Below are 25,577 nucleotides of genomic sequence, written 5' to 3'. Positions count from 1 at the left end.
TTAACAATCGCAACTTTGACCCCCTGAACATTTCCGCAAACTCACCAATTTTTGCACACAGGTTAAAATGACTGCTGCCTGTTGTTGTTGTAGCTGCACAGAACTTTGTTCAATGTCCATTGTTTTTAAATGATTATTATAAATTAACAGAAAGTCTTGAGACAGTCATGTCCAGCTCCACCACTTTTTATTTATGCAGTCAATATATGCTAATAGGTCACTCAGGATGAGTGCTTGAGTGCTTGGCCTCTCTTCGAAACAGTGGTTTGTGGTGAGTTTTACAGCAAGGCAAGCCTTCAGCACACCAGCAAGACAAACTGTACCACATTATAACATACAGTTTCATGACTTTGTACTGCCCCCCTTTCATTCTCTTACATATGCTGACAGTCTCATGCATCTTGCTGTACTCGTAGGTGTCTTCACACAGTTCGCCTTCCTGGGTGAATAATTGTAAAATATATTACTTCTTTAGTTATAAAATTTTTTACTACTAACTGACAATGAAAAGATTTTTTTAACCATTCTTTTAGTAAAAGTAGCAATGCCACATTATAAAAACACCTGATTATACATAAACTGTGTATATTTCACTTATAATATGAAAAGTAAAAGTACTACATATTCTGCCGAAAAAAACAATCAGCATTGGTGTTATATATTTTAATATTACTGCTGCAGATGTAGATCATAACATTGAATCAATTTTAAATACTATATATTATCTTTAATTTATAGTAATGCTTCAGGCTTATATCTTGAAAAATATTTATATATACACTGGTTAAGCATAACATTATGACCACTGACTGGTGAAGTAGATAAAACTGGTTATCACTTTGTCATGGTACCTGTTAGTGGGTGGGATATATTAGGGAGCAAGTGAACATTTTGTCTTCAAAGTTGAAACCAAGAAAACTGTGCAAGTGTAAGGATGTGAGTGTGACAAGGGCCAAACTGGGACAAGGGACATGATTAGCTGCATGTTCTCCTTGAATCGCTGGCTGTCCAAGTGGTGTCCAAAAAATGACATGGGCTTCATAGATAATTTGGAAATTAAAAAAATGGTTTTATTTGTTATCGTCTATCGTCCACCTGGTCCTTACTCAGAGTTTCTGTCTGATTTCTCAGACTTTTTATCTGATTTAGTGCTCAGTTCAGATAAAATAATTATAGTGGGTGATTTTAACATCCATGTAGATGCTGAGAATGACAGCCTCAACACTGCATTTAATCTATTGTTAGATTCAATTGGCTTCTCTCAAAATGTAAAGGAGCCCACCCACCACTTTATTCATACTCTGGATCTTGTCCTGACATATGGCATAGAAACTGAAGACTTAACAGTATTCCCTGAAAGCCCCCTCCTGTCTGATCCTATACTTCAGAAATATAGCATTTTAAGTTTTTAAAAATTTTAAAAATTCAAGTTTGCTTGTTCTATTTATAAAATTTTACATGGGCTTGCTCCACCTTCATTAGGTGAGTTCATTATGCCAAAATCAAATATTACTGGGAGATTAATTAGAGCCTCTATTAGAGGTGATTGTGTAATACCTTTTAGGCATACAACATTTAGCAAACAGGTGTTATCAGTCAGGGGGGATGAGATTTGGAATGATATTCCGACTGTAATAAGAGAATGCACCATCTTTGACAGATTTCAAAGTAATCTTAAACAATGGCTAAAGAGAAATCAGATCTGTAATCATTAATTTGTTTTTAAAGTGTTGTAATTAATGGTGTATGTTTCATATATGTTTTATATTTGTTTTTGTATTGTGGGACCTTATGTGTCTTTTTTATGATTTGTTGTTAATTGATGTTTCTTGTGTCTTTTTCTTATGGGTAATTGAATGCTTTTGTTAATGCTTCTGTTGTCTCTATTTACATTTGTTGTTAATTGTTTGATGTCTTTTGACTGACCTGCCAGGGACTACAGATGAAAAGTAGCCTTGTTGGCTACTTCTGGCATATTTACACATTGGTGTTCATTAATGTGCACTGTCCCTTTCAAATAAATAAATTTTAAAAAAAAATTATTTTTTTTTATTTAATCATTTCTTAGTAACATTTACATTTACTTTAATGGATTACACAGCAGTGGGGAATAAGTTTTATTACAGTAGAAGTCTTTCTGAAAGTGCTGTAACTAAATTTAAGGATCTAATTCCTTCATTGTTATGCTCTTCAGTGCCAACACAGTACAGAGCAGCTACCTAAACTCTGCTCCCAGTGAGGTTGATTATCTCGTCAATAGTTTTACATCCTCACTGCGTATAACTTTGGATACTGTGGCTCCTCTGAAAAGGAAAGCTTCAAATCAGAAGTGCCTGACTCCGTGGTATAATTCACAAACGCACAGCTTAAAGCAGATAACCCGAAAGCTGGAGAGGGAATGGCGTCTCACTAAATTAGAAGATGCTCATTTAGCCTGGAAAAAGAGTTTGTTGCTCTATAAAAAAGCCCTCCGTAAAGCTAGGACATCTTACTATTCATCATTAATTGAAGAAAATAAGAACAACCCCAGTTTATTTGAACGGTTTATTTGAAGAGTTTCAGTCAGGTTTCAGAATTCATCACAGTACAGAAACAGCATTAGTGAAGGTTACAAATGATCTTCTTAGAGCCTCTGACAGTGGACTCATCTCTGTGCTTGTCCTGTTGGACCTCAGTGCAGCTTTGATACTGTTGACCATAACATTTTATTACAGAGATTTGAGCATACTATAGGTATTAAAGGTTCTGCACTGCAGTGGTTTGAATATTTATCTAATAGACTCCAATTTGTTCATGTAAATGGGGAGTCTTCTTCAGACACTAAGGTTAATTATGGAGTTCCACAGGGTTCTGTGCTAGGACCAATTCTATTTACATTATACATGCTTCCCTTAGGCAGTATTATTAGAAAGCATTGCATACATTTTCATTGTTATGCAGATGATACTCAGCTTTATCTATTAGTGAAGTCAGATGACACATATCAATTAGTTAAACTGCAGTAATGTCTGAAGGCCTGGATGACCTCTAATTTCCTGCTTCTAAGGTTTTTTTACTCATCCCTGCAAATCTTACTTACTCTGGATGGCATTACTTTGGCCTCCAGTAACACTCTGAGAAATCTTGGAGTCATTTTTGATCAGGATATGTCCTTCAATGCACATATTAAACAAATATGTAGGACTGCTTTTTTGCATTTGCGCAATATTTCTAAAATTAGAAACAACCTTTCTCAGACAGATGCTAAAAAGCTCATTCATGCATTTATTACTTCTAGGCTGGACTATTGTAATTCATTATTATCAGGCTGTCCTAAAAGCTCCCTGAAAAGCCTTCAGCTGATCCAAAATGCTGCAGCTAGAGTACTGACAGGGACTAGAAAGAGAGAGCAGATTTCTCCCATATTGGCTTCTCTTCATTGGCTCCCTGTTAAATCTAGAATAGAATTTAAAATCCTTCTCCTCACCTACAAGGTCTTGAATAATCAGGCCCCATCTTATCTCAAAGACCTCATAGTCCCATATCACCCCAACAGAGCACTTCGCTCTCAGACTGCTGGCTTACTTGTGGTTCCTAGGATACTTAAGAGTAGAATGGGAGGCAGAGCCTTCAGCTTTCAGGCGCCTCTTCTGTGGAACCAGCTCCCAGCTTGGATTCAGGAGACAGACACCCTCTCTATTTTTAAGATTAGGCTTAAAACTTTTCTTTATGATCAAGCTTATATTTAGGGCTGGATCAGGTAACCCTGAACCATCCCTTAGTTATGCTGCTATAGGCCTAGGCTGCTGGGGGGTTCCCATAATGCACTGAGTGTTTCTTTTCATTCACCTTATTTACTTTGTTTATACTCCACTCTGCATTTAATCATTAATTGATATTAATCTCTGGCTCTCTTCCACAGCATGTCTTTTCTCTCCCCTCAGCCCAACCGGTCGCAGCAGATGACTGCCCCTCCCTGAGCCTGGTTCTGATGGAGGTTTCTTCCTGTTAAAGGGAGTTTTTCCTTCCCACTGTCACCAAGTGCTGCTCATAGGGGGTCATTTTGACTGTTGGGTTTTCTCTGTATCATTGTAGGGTCTTTACCCACAATACAAAGCGCCTTGAGGTGACAGTTTGTTGTGATTTGGCGCTATATAAATAAAATTGAATTGAATTCCCCAGATTTCAATCAAATTGAGCATATGTGGGATTTTCTAGACAAGTCCAATCCATGGAGGCCCCACCATGCATTTTACAGGATTTACAGGATCTTTTGCTTACATTTTGGTACCAGATACTACAGCACACCTTCTGAAGTCAAGTGGAGTCCATGGCTCAATGGGTCATGGGTGTTGGAAGGAAAAGGGGGCCAATACAATTTTAGGCAGGTGGTCATAATGTTATGCTTGATCAGCATATGTTAGTGTGCAAGTCTTTTAATTCAGCTGGGTTTTTTGTTTTTTTAATTGTGTGATATGGTTAATATCTATATTTACAAGGGTTTTAAATTTGCTAACAAAAAAAGTAAGGTGGTATATTGGTAAAACAGCAGGCTAAATTTAATTTGCTCAGTCAACCACATTATTTCTCTGACATGCTAATCCAAAAATCCTTGTTCTCAGCTTTTGAGCTTGCCTGTTTTATTACACTAGATATGGCAGGAGTTGAAGTCCGCTCTACATCATGAAGCCTTTAACAATGTGCTAAATGAGTTATTAAAAGTTTATTTACAGTAAACTCTAACTCCTCTTTATTACACATGGTGACTAAATTATTAGCAAAAGAAAATGTAGCTTTTAAAATAAATAATCACAGAGTGATGCACTCATTTACTTGCTAATACACCCTCTTACACATAAACATAAAAATATTGTCTAGCACAGGGATCTTCCACTCCAGGCCTCAAGAGCCGGTGTCCTGCAGGTTTTAGATGTGTCCCTGATCCAACACACCTGAATCAAATGGTTGAATTACCTCCTCAGTCTGCAGTCAAGTTCTCCAGAGTCCTGCTAATGACTTATATATATTTGACTCAGGTGTGTTGAAACAGAGATGCATCTAAAAGGTCCAGGACACCTGACCCCGAGGCCTGGATTTGAGGATCCCTGGTCTAGCATATTGGTCTCTCAGTCGCCTGTTTGTGTCAGAGGAAATACCCAAATGCAACCACAGGATGGCATAATTTACAAGATGGATGCAAACAGGTAATACAAGATAAGACAGAATGTTTGCGATCTCAGGAGACTGTTTTCACTTTTGGTGTGTATTAACATGTGTTTTTAGATTTCAGTGGGCAAGCACTGCTACCTTGCTTGTCCTGATGGAATGCCACTAGTTCTAAACAATCATTTTATAAACTGTAAGTGCTGACAGTATACTTGGTTCAAATGGTTAGCAGCTAGCCTTTCCCTTCCAGGTCTAAGACCAGATTAAAAGTTCACTTTTCCTCCTATAGCACTCCACAAATGTCATCCAATTGTGGACTGCTTTATTTAGCTGCTGGTTGAGCAGCTTAGGCAGCAAGGCTTTAAATAATCCAGTTAATTTCTACAGGTTAAATGCTTGAGAAATAAACGTACTGTCATCTTTGGTCTTCATTTTATGAAATGACTAGGATATTGTAGTGGACCTACGATGATTTTTATTTTTAATTTATTTTTTACTGTTGTATATCAGTTTGTGGTATTTTAAATCAATGAAGCATTCATCTTTCTAGCAACTAATGCTCATTACAGCATTATATTCCATTCAGTTCAGTTTTATTTATAAAGCACCAGTTCACAAAAAGTCACCTCAAGGAGCTCTGTACTAGATGGTAGAAAGGAAAGAACAGGGAAGAAGAGGAGCTCAGATAGCCCACAAAAAAACAGGACAAAATGTAAAGTATAGGCAACAGTAGACAAACGTTAATGACAAGCAATAAAATGCTATCATGTTGAGGCTGACATATAACAAAATATGGTCCAGCTATACTTCTTGCATTGTGTTGGGCAAGAAATCAGTGTGGGCACTTGTCAAAATTCTGCTCCATCACCCTGGCTTCTTCCAGCAGCAGCTGTCATGGTCTTCGGTCTGTTAACGAGTGTTTTTGAACCTTTTTGTTGTTTAAATATTCTATTGATTCTTGGTTTGTTAAATGTTTATGTTGTTTCATGTATTTCCCTTTAGTGTACACAGTTGTTCCTAGTTCCCCATTGCTTTAATTAGAATTTATTCCTCCCTCGGTGTCCCGCCCTCTTGTGTCTGGGCGTTATGTTTATTAATGTGTCTGCGTTTCTTCCGTGTCTGTCTTCCTGAGTGGTGTCAAGTCTGTGTTCCTGTCTATGTGCTCAAATATTTCCTGTTTTATTTTGTCAGTCTCTCATGTATTGTGTTTTGTACTTAGTTTTACTTCCTTGTCTCATCATTTAGTTCAGCTGTGTGTTTGCCCAACTGTCTCCACTTCCCCAATCATCCCTCTGTGTATATATTGTCTCAGTCTTTTGTCCGATTGTCCACTTATGTTCCAGTTTACTTTGCTCCTAGTGTTACCCAGCCCCACAATGTTTCTTAGTGTTTTGTTTCCTTCTTTTAAGTTTTCAGTGATTTTTCCTATGCCATGTGCTAATTACTTTAATTGCGTTCTTGGACTGGGTGCTTCACTCTGTTTTGCCTGTGGCAGTCTAATAAAGATTTGCTTTCAGATTACCTAACCTGCCTCCACACGTCCTGCATTTGGGTTATGAAACAGCTATGAAAAATTTACTGTACATAAGAATCTAGTTGACTTTTACAACTACAGATGGCCTCTGAGATGGTGAAAAATTGTGAAAACTATTATTCCTTATTACCTATCTATCTATCTATCTATCTATCTATCTATCTATCTATCTATCTATCTATCTATCTATCTATCTATCTATATCACAGCAATCATACTAACAGGAACAAGAGAGATCATATTTCTCCCATATTAGCTTCTCTTCACTGGCTACAAGGAGAAAGGTACATCATACTGTATCTTAAATACCACATTACCATACTATCGCAACAGTATAGTTATGTGGTAAATACTATTGCAATAGTGCACTTAAGAGTGTGGACTCTCTTGTGGTTCCTAGAGTTTCTAGAAGTAGAATGAAAGGCAGAGTTTTCAGCTTCAGCTTTCTGTGAAACCAGTGTTTATATTCCACTAGCAAAAACCGCCCTATGTAACTGTTTTACTAATACTCTGGATTACTGTTAAGGTGGAACTGTATATAAAAGACAGGCGTAGTCACAGTAACGTCAGCCATTGGTCGCTATCTTGGTGTTTTGAGATCACACAAGGGTTAGGGTTTATTTTTCATGGACTTCCCTTTGCCCTTTACTCCCAGCCAGTCCAGAACCTGCATCTCACAGTTTGTTTGTGTGTTTGTTAGTTAAAAGGCAGTTCTTCCCCCCCACAGTTACTATGTACTCAGTCAAAGGGGGAGCATCTGATTGTTGGGGTTGCCCATAGGTAGAGCCATTTTCAAATTCTTCATTCTGTATTTAGTGGCAACTCAAACAAAAGTCTATTGCAGATAGAAATTTTGGTGACTGTTAAGATTGATGTATGCTGAACATGACATGTGAAACAAACAACATAACATGGCATTCACAGGGGCATAATTAAGTGAACATAATATATATGGAAACCCAAAGAATTGGGATTTATAATAGAACATATAGATGTTAATAATTACTGAATGTGTGATGAATTCATGCAGACTTGTGCAGATTGGCCCACCTGTTTAGGAGATGGGGTGCATATGATGGGTTAAAAAAGCTGGAAAAACCTTTTCAGTCCATAACTTGGATCAGTCAGTGGGGTGGGGAAAATTCCACCACGTACCAGCCTTAAACAACAAAAATGTTTATATTTACTATTTACTGTGTGTGTGTGTGTGTGTGTGTGTGTGTGTGTGTGTGTGTGTGTGTGTGTGTGTGTGTGTGTGTGTGTGTGTGTGTGTGTGTGTCTCACCCTCACCAGTAATTACATGTGGGATGGTAGTGACATTGAGCTTCTGCTCTGAGCCTTTAACTCCACTTTTTGGGTCCTGCATCTCCAGCAAAATGGACTCCAGCTAAAAACAGGACAGTGATCAGGTGGATGAAAGTGAATGATGTAAAGAGAAAAATAAAGAAACAGCACCTGGAAGCTGTTTTTGTGAATCCACAACATGCTGTCACAGAAGCACAGTTAAAAGCAAAAATCCATCAGAGAGATATCAGGAACCTCAGCAATGAACTGTATGATACATCTGAGGAGAAGGAATGCAGCAGATAAAGCCACTGAAGCTTTGCTTCAGTTTCAGTAAATGTGTAATGTGAGCTCTTTAATGATTTTTTTTATTTTGATTTGAATATTCAAAAATCATCAGACTATTTGAAGTTGCAGTGATTATATGATTCTTAAGCAAAACACTATGTTAATAACTGGGTTGCATCCCATCAGGAAAGTAGGTCTTCCAAAACTGGAAAAGTAGTGAATTGTATACAGATTTCATGCTGTACAACAGCAGCCCCATTTGTTAAAGAACTTGAGTATTTTAGTTTAGCACTAGTGGAGTTAATATCTTTGTCATCTTGCCAGATAAGGTCAGGTGCTTTTGACTGCAGCGACACCACAACACTAATTAGCTTTCAAGTGGAATAAAAGATTACCTTCAACAAGCCTCTTATGCTAGCAAACAAATCATGTGTAAATCTCGTACAAATACATATGTATTACATTAGATCCTACATGTAACAGAATCTTTGTATCTTTACTGTATCTTTCCATATGTCGAGAATATAGACAAAAGTACTAAAATATTTCATTTTTCATAGCGTCTGAACTTTGCATTTCTTTTCTTTAAAAATATCTAGAAATAAATATCTAGAAATCCACAGTCTAATGTGGAAAAACATTTACTTATTAATGAACTAGGATAATCAACATATATTACAAAATAATAGTAATGATATTGACCCACCTTTTGGAGGCAATATAAACGGGGCCAGAAATGTTGTCCCCGGTTTGGACGGGCTGTTCTGATAGTCATATCTGCAGATGGATGAAGATGAAATCAAATGTAAAACAATGAAATCAAATCCCAGGTTGAGCTGTCCCAGTTAGAACAGGTTTTAGCTGTTGACAAGCAAGGGTGTGCATGCGGTGAACAGATGTAGCACACTCCATTTGTGAGGGGATTGTAAGACAGGAGGGGAAGGATGGATTAATCCGCCAATCGGCTGTAAGCTTTTTCTCTCAGCCCAGACAGTTACAGAGAAAAGCCTGGCTAGCTGATCCTGTGGTGAGTCATGATAGATGCTGTGTCTCAGTGTTCACTTTCAAAGGCTGCTGGGGGGGTGTCAAAATATAATACAATGAAAGAAACAAAGGTAAAAAAGTAAATATGTTTCTGTCATGATATAAAGCATTTTGATCTACCACTGTGTGAAAACACACATAGAAATACAATATATAAGCCAAAAACAGCTATACAAACATAGTAGCAAATAAGCTATGCCAAGCCTTCCTCATACTTTACTGGTTGAGTTTAGCTTCATCTGGCCACACAATGGGGTTTCTGATCAGGTCTGTTTACATATTTTGCCAAAGTCTAATTTGGTCTTTTGATTTTTATGTCTTATGAATGTTTTAGACCTTTGGTGAAACCTCTCTAGCTTTCTTTTTATAGTGCTGTGGAGAATGATTATCTGCATTATCTAGCCAAGTGAAGATTCAAGCTCTTCACTTGGCTAGATGATATTACGTAGTTTTTATTTACCATGGAACAGATACTGTGATCAGCCACAACTGTTGCAACTGTTGTGTTCAGTGGATGTAGAGAACTTTCTATGTTAACAAGCTCACTAGTGGGTTCCTTTTGTTCTCAGAATGTATTAAACTGTTGATTTTTGTCACAATGTTTCTCTTGTTGTTGTTGTTGTTGTTGTTGTTGTTGTTGCAGCATGCTGCCCGTTCACTTGCATTTGCACCTCTGACTACATTTTCTCACTTCACAACACAAGTGTGTCTGAAAATTTTTAAAGAAATTACAGGAAAGTTTACCTAAGAGTTCAGGCTGTAATGTGTATACAGTCTCTTTACTGTATATGTTGCTGGGAAAACTGGAAATATGTGCAGTGACTTATTAGAACATACACAAGCAAAACCCAAGGCAAAAACAGAATTTGTACAATTATAGGGAGCTTGAAAATCAACATTTGGTATAACCACCTTTGTTCTTCAAGACAGACTGAAATGTCATAGGCAGCCTTCTTGTCATTTCTTTAAATAGGGTTCTGGAATTGTTCTCTAGGCTTCTTGAAAGTCATTCCAAAGTTCTTCTTTGGATGTTGGCTGCCTTTTGTTCTGTTCTGTCACAATCTTTCTACATTGCTTCAATAATGCTGTGGTCTGGGTTCTCCAGAACCCAGCAGATTCCAGGGAGGAGATCTGAGATCTCTGCTGAGACGAGCACAGTCCTAATAGTGTTTTTGCCCCAGCAAAGCGATTCCCAAAGAGCTATTAGCCGAAAACTTAGAATATCTTATCATGGTGTTAAGTGTGTCCTAAAAAACTTTGAGCAACCTGGACAAACGGAGGTCAAAAGAATTAGTGGTAGGCCTAAAAGTTTGTAATTTAAAGAAATTACAAGAAAGTTTGCCTATGAGAGTTCAGACTGTGTTGAATAATAACAGCAGCCATACCAAACAGACTTTTAAGCTCACTGGAATTGTAGTAACTCTGTTTTTGCCTTATTTCCATTTATGTTTTCACATTACAATAAACTTCTGCACCCGTTTCAAATGTTCCTAGGAAAATATAAAGAAATGAGGGATCGCGCAAGACTTTTGCACAAGATTACATGTTAGTTTCCACGAACAATTTGCCAGCGGAAATCATAATGACACAATTACCAATACATTAAAATCTGAAATCACAACTTAAATTCACGATTACGCACTGGCTGAACTACGCAAGTCAACCTTGAATGGTTATAGAGGTGGATTCCTACAGCCAGTGAACGTAGCATCAGAATGAGCTGAGTTCAGCCCACCTTACTGTCTGTATCGACGAAGTTGTTTCAAAGATGGCGGATTTCCTGCCATCCCGCTCCGCTTTATCTGTATTTTTCCCAAACTGCCTCCTTACAAGCGGCGAGGCAGAGCAGCTACGGAAATCTAAAGAGATAGATAAGTGCATTAATCGAGACAAGACTTATGTTAAAAGGCTAGTGAAGATCTTATTACTTGGGGCGGGAGAGAGCGGCAAGTCTACTTTCCTCAAGCAGATGCGCATTATCCATGGGGAGGATTTCGATCAGAAGGCCAAAGAAGAATTCAGGGCTACGATTTTTAGTAATGTTATTAAAGGTAAGCCGACATTGTACCCACTTTCACATGTTGAAACAGGCTTGTTCTTTCCATTATAGTGGTGTGGGTGTAGGGAGTAGCAAGTGGGAAGTTGATAGCTATGCTAGCAACTGTTCAGCCGACTGGGGGCACTTTTCTGTGTTCGACCAAGCTAGTCTGGTTAGCTTGTTGAGTAACCAAGAAACGCCCCTGCTGCTGTTTGTTATCGTCTGCACGGTGGGTCTGAATATAACGGTGGCGCGTGAAATGGGCGCTGTGTGGTTGTGGTTATTAAGAGCGTCGCAGAAATAAAAATAATGCTCTGATTTCTCAGCGTTCAGTCCCATTAAAACGTACAGCGTGGTTTGACAAGTGTTCCTCGTGGCTGCTGCAGGCGTTGAAACGTACCACCTGATCTTTTTTGTGTTTAACCTCGTTTGAAAAGGACGTCTGCTTACTATAAACGTTGCCATGATCTTATAGACTTTCCTCTGTAACTGAACTCAAACGGTAACCCCGCTTTTTAGCAGTCTGATTGGAAACTTGACCTAACAGTGATTGCAGATCGTAAGGTACACAGTGCTGAAATATTAAGTGCTGTTTTTAAATGAGCTCCAAATTTGGGGGGACCCACCCGTATGGACCGAGTTCATGAAAAGTGAAACGTTCTGGGACCGTTTATTAACTGTGCAGTGACTGTGTCGTTTAGTGTTACACAATCGCTCTATCGTCAGTGCTGTGATATCTCGTTTGCGAGCCAAAGTTGTGTATTGCTTTGAGATAAAACTACACCAGTGAGCGTGCTGTATTGTGGGAAGTTTGGCTTGCCTTATCTGGGTTTTTACATTTTTTTATATTACTACAGGGTAACCCATGTGAGAGCTGCTATTTTGTTCTCATAGTACACCTACAGCCAATGTTCCAGCTCAACTGGTTTTCGTGTTGACTGGTGATGTTTGCCAACATTTCAACTGGTCTAACGAAGTCAGATGTTTCTAGTCACGTTTACTGAATTTTTAGAAGTGAAAATTTAATTTTAAAACTTTGAGCATTACAGTTAGATAATCTAAATCTGTAAGATTTTTTTCATTAAAAAAATGAAGTTGCCTAAAACAGAGTTTGAAATGTAGGCCAAAATAGCCACCGCTTTAAGCTGCAACCTGCCCTACATGCTGAGCCACAAGCACCACGAATGAAAAGGGTAGCCATTGGTATTTTCTACAGATAATCCATGTATGAATTTAAACAGACTAGTCATGGAGTCTCCCTTCAAATGCTGAGCATATACATGACAAAAATGAAGATCTCTGTAAACAGGAAAGAAAATGGGTCAACAAAAACTGCATGCTCAGTTTTAAGAGCTGTTTCTGGAGACACACAACAGATTATGACTGACACAGTGAAGTGCACAGACCAAACCATAAAAAAAGGCAGGGTGGACACACCCAACTCTGCAGATCGTCTCTGTGAGATCGTCATGTTATTTCCTGAAATGAAAAGCACTGCTTACAGCAGCCCATTGAAAAGAATGACTCTATTCTGGTTCCTTGGCAATCTTGGCCTGTTTTCATTTTTAAGACTGATAGACTGCTCATTACAACGACCTCCACCGCTTCTTCCTTTAAATCACATCTTATCAATTTAAATCAGATAAGTTACTGTTAGTATATGCTGAACTGAACTGATGAAAGATGAAGCACATCTGCTCTCTTCATATGAACTGTCTTATACTGAGTAGGCATCTGCCTGTGTTAAGCGGTGACAATCACCAGTTAATATAGGTGTGTTTCAAGAGGCTGACATTGTAATGCTATGTGTAGGAGGAGAGGGCACTCAGTTAATGGCTGCATATTAAGGAAACTGTGTACCTGGGACCAGTCTTACTGAGGTACCAGGGTTGTAGCCATGGTTGATCGCCCGGCCATACTGAGAATTTCACCATTTCGCTATCAGAACTGTTCTATCACTAATTTTTTCCCCTCTGGCTAAATCACTGCACTGTAGTATTATTTATTTGCAATCTTCTACCGGGCATGGCCAGTTTTGTTCACAATGTGCACACGCAATGGCGCAGCGCCAGGCGATCAACCACTAGCTAGAACCCTGATTTAGCATTAGCAAGCTAATGCTAACTAGCCCCCATGCCATAGCACACCCTTGTCAGGCTGAAATTGTTTTCTTGCTAGAACCCGGGGTACACAGGTATGGGTCTGACCACTGGCCTACATTAATTATATATTTATTTTTGACTAATACATTGTTTTGTAATCTTTTCTGTAGACTATTGACAAGAACATGCATTTAATATGAACTGGTGATTTTGGTTTTTTTTGTGTTATTCAGTTAAGTGTCTCATCAGACTCCAGACATACTCTCAGGCACTGGAACTCCAATTTCAAGTGCTCTAAACCTTTGGTTCCACGTTTCATGTGACACAGATCATAAGTTGATCTTTGGTTATTTCCTGAAACAAACAGCATTAACTTACAGCCTACGGGAAGTAAATTATACCATCCTAGTTCCTTAAACTTTTAACCTGTTTTCATCCTGAACTATGTGCTGGTCAATGTCAATCACTCCTGTCTTTAAAATCCCGTATATGAATTTTAAGTCAGATAAGCTAATCTTGAGGTAAACGCATCCATCCAGTAGCCTAACTCTGTTTTATTTGGTTTTTTTTATGAAAGTAAGCAGATGTGCCTTGTCTTTCATCAGCTCAGTGTTACATCTTATTGAGTAGGCAGCTGCCCGTGTTAAACTGTGACAACAATCAGCAGTTAACGTAGGCATGTTTTCTAAATCAGTAGCAGATGTTAAACTGCTGACAGAGTGAACAAGATGTATACAGGTAAACAGGTTTTTCCCTTGAGCTCATCGGTGGTGTTACAGGGAATGCGTCCACTTGTGATTTATGTATATTTCTAATTTAATTAAAATATTATTAATCAGCTTAATATGTATTGTTATCTGAAGATAATATTGATAATTGTTTTTTTAGATGAGGTCTTTAATCCTGTCAAACCTTGTGACATACTGGCAGGTAGTGATGAGACGAATCTGTGGATGCAACATGTGAAACATAGAATGGGCAATGTAAACAGATCTCACCAGTTCACATGAAAACCTGTTAAACTGGAACTGGTTTGTCTTGAAAGTGTAAAAAAATGGAAATGTATTTCAACTGAGAAAGGTGCTTGTAGTTTTAATCATGGTCTATCTCGAGTTTGAAAATCAGCAAACAGTTAACAGCTAACCTGCTTCACCAGTTAACAGAGAAGAATCCACAGCAAGGTCTGTGAGCTCTGCATCCTCCAAGAAGAGGATGGAATTAACTGCTGTGATAGTGATCTCTTCCTATAGTGGACCGGTGAAATTCTCAGCCTGCTGCAGTGCCGGGCAATCAACCAATGGCTAGAACCATGACCGCTACTGCTGTTGTTTTCTTTCATTCACTCTGGGAATTGACCAGTATATATTTGTGGGTATATGACAGATGTTATGAGGGGTGAGCTCCCGTAGGCACAATGTATTTGGTTTTTCAAAGGGGCGCTATTGCTGGACTTCACAGAATGTTTTATTGACAGTAATAACTAAAACTGAATACCAGACCTGAATTTTGTGCAAAATTTGTTTGTTTGGGGTTTTTTTAATGTTCAGGACTGCGAATGAGCCTATTGCAAAATTATAACTTTTTCCCATTGGAATAAAATCGGGCATTTAGGGCATCATCATGGCAACGGCATAGAAAAATGTGACATGGGTCTTTATTGACTTTTATTGATCAAGGTGATCTCGGGTTTCTGAGAAATTAAATTTTTCAACTTCCATGTAAATCTTTATTTGCTTCTGTAGGGGGGGCACTATTGTACCAATCACCATAATTTCCCAGTTATGGATTCAGGGTTGGTAAGTAAATTGTGATTAAAATTGGAGACAAATTGGACAAAGCCAAGCGCGAACAATTGCAGAAAACGTTTTGCAGCAAGACACAAAAAACTACAACAACACTGTTGAGTATTCTATAAAACCTTAAACAACTTTTGATGCCCCGCTGGTTTAGATGATGCTGAGCAATTTTGGTGTCACTCGGTTAATCACCCTAGGATGAGTTCATTCAGATACTAGGTGTGAAAAAATGCAGACTCAGCACTTACAGATTTCAAGATGGCTGGCTTCATGTGTATTGTACGGCATTACCATAATATTTTTTGTCTTCACAGGATCTTTTTTTCTGAATTTTGTGGTTCTACAACTAACTTGATGTTCGTCATCCCCATAAAGGAAAAAAAAATTTTAGAGGTGGTGTGACAGTTGTGATGATAATAAAAAAATAAAAAAATAAATTTCAAGGCTTAGGCTGCTCAGGAGTGTGCCACTATGGGGTGGCTGTGGCTCAGGAGGTAGAGCAGGTCACCTACTAATCGGAATGTTGGTGGCCTATTAACTTTTGATGGGCCACTTGTCTAGATGATCTTTTTGTTGATAGTTCATCAGGGTTCTAGTCAGCGGTCGATCGTCTGACACTGCGTCTTGGGCTAAAAAATAGTTTTCTGACTAGAACACTGGATTCATAATAGATTTAATTTGCCTCTCTATAGCTTCATGTTACAATGTCAAATATAACCGACATTTGCAGCACAGACACGTCTGGGCCTGCACGGGCACATCCACACAGGTTCATGCCCAGACTGCTGCTTTGTGTTTGATGATGATGGCTCAGTATCACCGCTACACAAAGAAGGAAAACAGGAGAACATTTCTGATTCCTCCTGTTTCTGTCCTAGGGCTGGGTGATATGGACCCTGGCTGAATGGCAATATATACGATATATATATCTCAATATTTTTCTTCCCAAAAAGGTATAAACAAAAAGGCACCTCTGAGTCAAAGCTACATGTCCCAAATGTCACACAGGCACTTTTATTAACATTCAGCTGTAGATGTACATGAGAAATTGCTCAAAAATCAATTATTGGCATATTTAAATAATAATGCTGGTCAGGGAAATGAATGCTTTTTTTTTTCCTCCATAGCAAAAGACTCACAGCTGTGCTATTAAAATGTAAAGAGAAAAGATACAGAGCAAAAATAGCAAAAGGCTGAGTGATTATTTAAAAAGCCAGTTTGCAGTGAAGTAGACTTCACCACAGTGCTTCCTCCTCTGTGTACTCCTGTACATCTAGTACTCTGTGCAAATAACAAAACGTGTAGACAGACTGAATGAAGAAAACTCCATCCTTCAGTCAGCAGGGTTAGCTAGCTGCGCCTGGCTGAGATGCCATCGTGCTGGCTGAGGACTTCAGCTGTTATGGCAACAGTTAGCTAGCGACGCAGCTATTAGCATAAGCATCAGTACGCATAGTGGAAACGATGAGTGCTCGGACCTGTTTTCGCCATTCTCTACGGAACATTATTCTGCTGCTTATCTGACACTCTGAATCCGAACGATCTCCAAATAACTGAGCATTGTTTTTCTTTTTACCAACCAGCTCCTCGTTGATAACGTTGTGTCTGTTTACTTCCCCATGCTGTCGCTCCCTGCGTGATTTACGCGTTTAAGCGGTGAGGGAGAGAGAGACGGGGCAGTGTGAAGCTGTGCAGAGAGAAAGGTGAACTGGTGGAATTGCAAGTATGATTGTATTGTGACATAGACTATATCGATATAAAGGATATTGTCAAATCTTATATCGGGTATGAAAATATATCGATATTTCTTAAAAACTCAATATATCGCCCAGCCCTAGTCTGTCCTCCCATTTTCTTCTGCTTATCCATTGATTTCCTATAACTTTGCAGATGTTGCTCATTGTAATCTCATAAATCATGTATCACAAGGGTGTCATTGAATAAACAGGATTTTGATAAAGGGACTCTTTGTACCTTTTTAAAAATTTTTAAAACAAGTTCTGTTTTTACGATTGCTGTTATTCCTGTGTTCAGAAGCCTGCAACTAATACATTTAAATAGTCGGGGGTTTTTTTGGTTTTTTTTTTTAAATACACTGAGTATTAAAAGAATCACAACCACCCCTAATTTAAAGAAATTGTCTTGGTCTGTGGTGCGTTTTTCACATTATTTAACTGAGTGTAAGTCAAAAAGATTCATTGAAAAAGCAATATGCAGATGAATCAGTTATGAAAACATCTGCAGTCCACAAAGTGATGCATCATCTTGCCTAGAACAGAGACCTGTCACATTTCATGTCTCTTTTTTTAAGGCATTCGAGTGTTGGTAGATGCTAGAGAGAAGCTGCACATCCCATGGGGTGACTCGTCCAACCAGCGGCATGGAGGCACTATGATGGCATTTGACACTCGGTCTGCAATGGCTCACAGTCATGGCATGGTTGAGCCCAAAGTTTTTCATCACTACCTGCCATCAATTAAGGCCCTGTGGGCAGACAAGGGCATCCAGAATGCCTATGATCGCCGTAGGGAGTTCCAGCTGGTGAGTAAAAAACCTCAAATCAAATACTCAGTTTCATGTAGAAGTAGAAAACTTTACTTCCACTATCACCAAACATGCAAATCAAGTCATTAAATCTAAATCAGACCCCACAGACCGATTTGTGTACTCACTTAGTTACACAACCCACGATAGCTTTTCAAGCCCAGATCATCAAAAGCATAATGCAGTAAAACAAAACACACAAAAAAACCCACCTCAGCACACTAGTAGTTCAAGTTTTTCAGGTTTCTGCATGACAAGGTTACATGTTAATTCTGTGCGATGAAACAAATTTGTCACCTCCAGGTGACAAATGGAGGTGAATCCTTATTCATGCGAGTTTTTGCATTACTTTGTGTCGAAAAACCCCATCACCTTGTCCTGATTCCACAGACCATCACAAATGATATACAAATTAATTACTGCTTGAGGGCAGCTGTAGCTTTGCTTTTAGATAGAGAGGAAAAGAGGTGAGGGCTTAGTGTGGCTCCAGCCTCCCTGTGGCCCTTAATTTGATAAGTGGTTAAAAAAAAAAAAAAAAATCGATGCATGGTTTAGAGACAGTAATGTAAGGTTAAACTTTGCTTTGCATTTGATGTGAACGCACCATTAAAGAGACAAAATATGCAGTTTGAGTTCTGCTCAGCTGCATGATACAACTTTGTTAATATCACTGGCATAAACATAGAACATTAAAAAAAATTCTTGTGGCTAATTAACTCCTTTGCTTAAAATGTTACAAGTGAACAAAAATGCTGTAAAAAATTTCAACTTTAACTTGGGAGATTTTCATTCGGCACTATATTGCCAAAAGTATTCACTCACTCAACCAAATAATTGAATTTTGGTGTTCCAGTCACTTCCATGGCCACAGGTGTATAAACCAGCACCTAGGCATGCAGACTGCTTCTACAAACAACAGTGAAAGAATGAGTCGCTCTCAGGAGCTCAGTGAATTCCAGCGTGGTACTGTGACAGGATGATACATGTGCAACAAGTCCAGTCATGAAATTTCCTCACTACTAAATATTCCACAGTCAACTATTAGTGGTATTATGACAACATGAAAGTGATTGCTAATGGCAACCCGGCCATGAAGTGGTAGGCTACATAAAATCACACAGCTGGGTCAGCAGATATTGAGGCACACAGTGCACAGAGGTCACCAACTTTATGCAGTCAGTCACTACAGACCTCCAAACTTCATGTGGCCTTCAGATCAGCTCAGTAACAGTGCATAGAGAACTTCATGGAATGGGTTTCCATTGCCAAGCAGCTGCACCTTTATCTAATCAAACACAATGCAAAGCCACAGATGCAGTGGTGTAAAGCACGCTGCCATTGGAGACATGTTCTCTGTTTACAGGACTTGAGCTCAGCGTCTTAGCTACAATGAAAAGAAGTCTTAAAGCTTAGTGACATTTTGGACAATTTCATGCTACCAACTTTGTGGGAACAGTTTGGGTATGGCCCCTTCTGTTCCAAAATGACTGCACAGCAGTGCACAAAGCAGATCTATAAAGATATGGATGGGCCAGTTTGGTGTGGAAGAATCTGAGTCCACAGTTCTCGGTTGAATCCTGACCTCAACTCGATATAACACCTTTGGGATTGTGAGCCAGACCTTCTCGTCCAACATCAGGGTCTGACCCGGCATTCAAAGACTGGCTTAACCCTCTGGAGTCCATGGACAAAATGACATCGCCGATTTGAGATGACATAGCATCGGGACGCTGCTGCCACGAGTCAAAAGTGCAGACTTCAAACTATGTACCAGTTTTTAAATTACGTTGTAAGGCCAAGTAAAACCAGCCCAATATTTTATGCCATGCTTTTTCCTGTATATTGTCCTCACCTTCAATGCGCATTTTGTGCAGAAATAAACGGTGAAAACGTGAGTTTCGCTAACAGGGAGTGCTTGCTAATAAAAACAAAATAATTCCTGACAACCCCTTTCCTATTGGTGGAAAAATGCACCATATCAACCAATCAGAAAATTATGCGGATGCATTTGGGTGCATTTGGCTGCTGAGGAGCAGGTGAAAAATGGTAAAAGAGATGACATTACTGGCAAGTTTTGCCTGTGCTCCTCAGTCTCGTGGAGAACACAAATTGTTTCTTGAGGTGGCATAAATAATTTGTGCAGCATCTTAATGTGAGTCCTGATTGCTCTGCAAATAGTTACACAGAAAAACACCTGAGGCCTTTCCTGCATTTTAATGTGAATAATTGTACACAACTTTATTTACTATATTTTTAGTTTTGAAAATTTAAGTGTGCAGAAAAAAATCTAAATTTGACCTAGAACGGTGTGACAGCGATCAAATCACACAAAGCATCCACCATTCACCAGCAGCGGATTCATGCGTGCGGAGAGCAGATCCCTATTTTGTTTGTTGGTGCTACACAAAGCACTGCAACTGCAACCTTAAGGTCAGCTACGAGCACAAGTATCACTGTCACACCTCAGCAGCAAACCAGTATTCCAATATTCTACTGGAAAATATTCTATTGAAAAATAAATCATTGACTTGTGAAACTTGAATTTCATTGCATTTTGTTTATATTCTTAAAAAAGCAAATTTCCTGAGTCTTCTTGAAATGCGTTTGGAATATTCAATTCAATTCAATTCAATTTTATTTATATAGCGCCAAATCACAACAAACTGTCGCCTCAAGGCGCTTTGTATTGTGGGTAAAGACCCTACAATAATACAGAGAAAACCCAACAGTCAAAACGACCCCCTATGAGCAAGCACTTGGCGACAGTGGAAAGGAAAAACTCCCTTTTAACAGGAAGAAACCTCCAGCAGAACCAGGCTCAGGGAGGGGCAGTCATCTGCCGCGACCGGTTGGGCTGAGGGGAGAGAAAGACATGCTGTGGAAGAGAGCCAGAGATTAATATCAATTAATGATTAAATGCAGAGTGGAGTATAAACAAAGTAAATAAGGTGAATGAGAAACAGTGCATTATGTGAACCCCCCAGCAGACTAGGCCTATAGCAGCATAACTAAGGGATGGTTCAGGGTCACCTGATCCAGCCCTAACTATAAGCTTTATCATAAAGGAAAGTTTTAAGCCTAATCTTAAAAATAGATGTGTATGAGCTCTTAGTCACAACAGTCACAGTTGCACCTTCAAGTAAGTGGGATAAAGTTTTGTCTCTGGTGAGAGATGGGCGATCATCTTACACGGCTTAGTGCTGTGAATCCACCGCCACCCCAAAAAAGGCTGCTGCTCGATTTCGTGCTGGTAGTAAAAATAGGTAGTAAAAGGTAGTAAATTGAACTCTAGGATTGCTGTATAAACCCTGTTAGAGCAATGCTGCTTAACAAACATGAAGTCTGCCATCTTGGATTGAAATTTGTAATGTGCTCAGTCTGCGTTTTTGCAAACCTTGTATTTTAACAAACTCTTTCTGTGGCATTCAACCCACTGTCACCAAAAATGGTCAGCATCATCTAAACAAGTGGGCCATTAAAATTTGTTTAAGGTTTTATAGAATATTAAATGGTGTTGCCATAGCAATGTGCCAAATTTGGCCTTCATTTTTGTGTCTTGCTGGAAAATTGTTTGTGCAGTTGTTTGCACACGCTTTGTCCAATTTGCCTCAAATTTTGAATCACTTATGTACTGAACCAGCCTGAACCCATAACTGGGAATAAATGGCAAAAGCACCCCCTACAGAAGCAAACAGAAATTGATATGGAGGTCAGAAAATATAGTTTCTAGGAAATGCATGAAATTCTTTACATTCTTTACAGCATCGTGATCAAAAAAGTCAATGACAACCCTATTGAATTTTTTAGGACATTGACATAGTGATGTCCCAAACCCCCATTTTAAAAAAACTGACAAGGGAAAGAGTGACATTTCTGTAATGGACAAAAAAAATGTACCTTTTCAAATCAATGCTAAATTTTACATCAACCTTCAGCAGGTCACCCTGATCAAAAAAGTCAGTCACACCCATGTCATATTTTGCACACTGTTGCTGTGGTGATCACCAAAATTTCCCATTTTATTCCTATGTGTGGCATGTACAGCCAGTGGCGTGTTTCATATTTGCCAGCTATTTCAAGGACTAAAACTGGAAACTTTGGCAACCACAGGTTATACTTGGCACCAGCATGGGGCAGCGACCGGGTACAGTGGGAATAATAAGTATTTGGTACGCTGCCGATTTGGCAAGTTTTCTCACCTACAAAGAACGGACAGGTCTGTAATTTTTTATCATAGGTGCAACTGTGAGAGACAGAATCTAAAATAAAAAAATCCAGAAAAAAAATTGATTTTTAAATAATTAATTTGCATTTTACTGCATGAAATTAGTATTTGATACAATATAAAAACAGAACTTATATATAAAAACCTTTGTTTGCGATTACAGAGGTCACACGTTGCCTGTAGTTCTCGACCAAGTTTGCACACATTGCAGCAGGATTTTGGCCCACTCATCGATACAGACATTCTCCAGATCTTTCAGGTTTTGGGGCTGTCACTGGGCAACATTGAGTTTCAGCTTCCTCCAAAGATTTTCTATTGGGTTCAGGTCTAGAGACTGGCTAGGCCACTCAGTGAGCTTGATCTTCTTTCTGAGCCACTCCTTAGTTGCTCTGGCTGTGTTTCGGGTCATTGTCCCAGCCACAACCCATCTTCAAAGCTCTTAGGGAAGGAGGTTCTCTAGGGATACGTGACCCCATCCATCCTCCCTTCAATACGGTGCAGCTGTCCTTTGCAGAAAAACACCCCCAAAGTATGATGTTTCCACCCCCATGCTTCATAGTTGGAACCGTGTTCTTGTACAAGGCAAGGTCTTGTACTCATCCTTCTTCCTCCAAACATGGCGAGTGGAGTTGATACCAAAAAGTATATCAAATACTCCAGTCTCATTGTACATCCTGTATAATGACAATAAAGGCGTTCTGTTCTATTTTCCCCACTGTACATTTTGTTTCTTATTTGGTCTCATGTGACCACATGACCTTCTCCCATGCCTCCTCTGGATCATCCAGATGGTCATTGGTGAACTTTTGCTAGCGTGAGTGGGGGGACCTTGTGTTCCCTGCAGGATTTTAATCCATGATGACAGAGTGTGTTACTAATGGTCATCTTTGAGACTGTGGTCCCAGCTCTTTGCAGGTCACTGACCAGGTCCCCCCATGTAGCTCTGGGCTGATTCCTAACCTTTCTCAGAATCATTCTTACCCCACGAGGTGAGATCTGGCATGGAGCCCCAGATGGAGGATGTTGTATCCTTATTTCATTGTTATTAATTCATAAGTTACATTTCATGGTTTTCATTTTATTAGTTAAAAGAAAAATCAAGTTAGAACATGATTGAATTTACATGTTATTGCACTTCAGTCCACAAGGTGGCGTTTGTGTTAAATGTGCGGGCCAGAACGACTTTTGTAAGAAGAAGAAGAAAAACAATAACAGTAGAGAGTTATGTATTGTATGGCCGTGTTTTGTTCAGTAAAGCCCATAAAGAGACATACCGACATCCGGCCTTGTTTGTTAGTAGCTGCAGTTAAGTTCCCACATTTCTTGGTGCCGAAAACCGGGAGACGGGCAGACTGAGTGACGATGGGAACCGTTAGCCGATAGCTGCAACAAGCTGATGACCGACACAGACCGAAACAATGGCGGAGCGGCTACAGAGACTCAAACAAAAACGTGGGGTTATAAGAGCCTCCACGACGAAACTCCTGCGATCTATTGAAGAGGAAATATCGAAGGATGATGTGAATTGTGACCAACTACAGGAACTACTGTCCATGTTATTGGTGAAGGAAGCCAGTCTTTTGGAGATGGAAAAGGACATTGAACAGGAGATACCGATGGATGAGTTGGAGGCGGATATAGTAAAGACTGTGGATTATCAGGACCATCTCAACCACTGGAAAATAAGAGCAACTAGACTAATTGAAAGAGAAACAGCCGCTACGGGCGAGCAGAGATCCAGCCGACTGAGCGATGTAAGCGCCACCCCTTCGAGCGGGCTGACTGGCAGAGCAGCGGTAAAGTTGCCCATGTTTCATCAAGTCCATTTTTGCTGGCAGCAACAATCAGAAATCACCTAGAGAAATACCAAAGAAGTCACTCACAGGTCGTCAACATTATCAAGGACTCCTTGTATGTCGACGACTTGATTGTCAGCTCAAGCAATGTTAAAGAGGCTTATGCACTGACAACAAGTGCAAGGGAAATCCTGTCTGATGCAAGCATGAACCTCTGCAAATGGACTACAAACTCTACTGAACTGAAGAGCAAGTGGCAACAAGATGACTTTGACCTTTCCAAGGGGTCTGAAACACACGGCTGCGTGTTAAAGGTGCTCGGCCTAGAATGGAGGCCAGAAACTGATGACTTTGTCTTTAATCTGAAGCACCTCATGAACATTTTCAAGAACAAAGAGAACACAAAGAGGAGTGTTCTGCGATCCTCTGCCAAACTGTTCGATCCCATGGGATTTCTGACACCATTCACAATAAGAGTGAAATGTCTCTTCCAGGACATGTGGCAAAGAGGTGTCAGCTGGCATGAGGAGCTGCCAGATGATCTCTCCAAAAGATGGCAGCAGTGGTGTACAGAGCTCCTTCAGCTTAATCTGATTGTCATCCCTAGGTGGTATGGAATTGAAGGGATGCAAAATATTCAAGTTCATGTGTTCAGTGATGCAAGTGAGAAGGCATACGTGCGGCAGCTTATCTCCAAGGACAGACACCCGAGGGAGAGCCTATAACAAGGCTGGTAATGTCTAAATCCAGAGTTGCACCTATTAAGAAACTCACACTGCCACGTCTAGAACTCATGGGGGCTGTGATTGCTGCAAGGATGGGTAGTAATCTGCTACAAGCTCTGAATATGCTGCCGAGTCAAATCCGCATGTGGACCGACTCCATGATTGTGATTCAGTGGATTTCCAGTTCACCACACAAATGGAAACAGTTTGTCGCTAACAGAGTTATGGAGATTCAGGCTTTGACCACACCAGATTCGTGGTCACATTGTAGTGGAAGGCTTAACCCAGCTGATCTCACCACCAGAGGCCAGGCAGTCGCAAAGCTGAAGGAAGAGGAGCTCTGGTGGTCAGGGCCACCATTTCTGAATTCAGCAATACAGCCAGAACTGACTGATGAAAGGCTCTGTGAAGATGAGGTAAAGGCTGAGCTTAGGCCAAGTCATATTATGGTCCAGTTCAGTAATACAGAACAAACCACTACAGATTCACTGTTAAGGCTGGAAAATTACAGTAAACTGAAAACGGTTCTCAGAATCACAGCGTGGGTTAAAAGATTCACACACAACACTCGCACCTGTGAAAGAAGGAAAGCTGAGTTGACCGCAGAGGAGTTGGTTGAAGCAGAGCGATACTGGGTTATGGAGGCACAAAGACAAGGTTTCCAGAGGGAAGCAAGTGAATTAAGAGCAGGAAAAGTCATTCACAAGGACTCAAAAATCAGACAGCTGAGGCCATTTTTAGATGAGCACGGCACCATCTGTCTGGGAGGAAGAATGCAACACTCAGAGATGAGCTTTAGTGAGCAGCATCCATACATTCTCCCTTCAAACGACAGACTTTCAGAAATGTTGATTAGACACTGTCATGAACAAGTGATGCATTCAGGCATGAGAGACACTTTAATGCAACTTAGAGACAAGTATTGCAGTCCACCTGGAGCTGGTGTCTGACATGTCAACAGAGATGTTTCTCCTGGCATTCAAGAGGTTTATATCCAGGCGAGGCCTTTGTAGAACAGTCTATTCAGACAATGCTCGCACCTTCAGACGTGCTGAT

At 39.7% G+C, this 25,577-nt stretch overlaps 2 protein-coding genes across 3 annotated transcripts in view; one reads left to right on the top strand and one right to left on the bottom strand.

The window, feature by feature from the left end:
• The window catches only part of rgs9a (regulator of G protein signaling 9a), a 41,497-nt gene extending 32,337 nt beyond the window's left edge, over positions 1–9,160 (bottom strand). For both annotated transcript variants that reach the window (XM_030725951.1, XM_030725952.1), the window contains exons 1-2: positions 8,958–9,160; positions 7,970–8,066 (exon numbers count right to left, since the gene is read on the bottom strand). In XM_030725951.1, the coding sequence (XP_030581811.1) occupies positions 7,970–8,066; positions 8,958–9,026 (166 nt within the window). In that variant the 5' untranslated portion in view covers positions 9,027–9,160. The remainder of the gene's footprint in view (positions 1–7,969; positions 8,067–8,957) is intronic.
• A 1,869-nt stretch (positions 9,161–11,029) lies between these two features.
• Positions 11,030–25,577, top strand: part of gna13b (guanine nucleotide binding protein (G protein), alpha 13b) — a 32,077-nt gene continuing 17,529 nt past the window's right edge. The window contains exons 1-2 of the mRNA XM_030725958.1: positions 11,030–11,346; positions 17,543–17,772. Of these exons, the coding sequence (XP_030581818.1) occupies positions 11,064–11,346; positions 17,543–17,772 (513 nt within the window). The 5' untranslated portion in view covers positions 11,030–11,063. The remainder of the gene's footprint in view (positions 11,347–17,542; positions 17,773–25,577) is intronic.

This window comes from Archocentrus centrarchus, unplaced genomic scaffold (genome assembly GCF_007364275.1).
Source record: "Archocentrus centrarchus isolate MPI-CPG fArcCen1 unplaced genomic scaffold, fArcCen1 scaffold_87_ctg1, whole genome shotgun sequence".
Classification (NCBI taxonomy): domain Eukaryota; kingdom Metazoa; phylum Chordata; class Actinopteri; order Cichliformes; family Cichlidae; genus Archocentrus; species Archocentrus centrarchus.
Note: the sequence above shows the minus strand (reverse complement) of the source record. Positions and strands in the feature narration are given on the sequence as shown.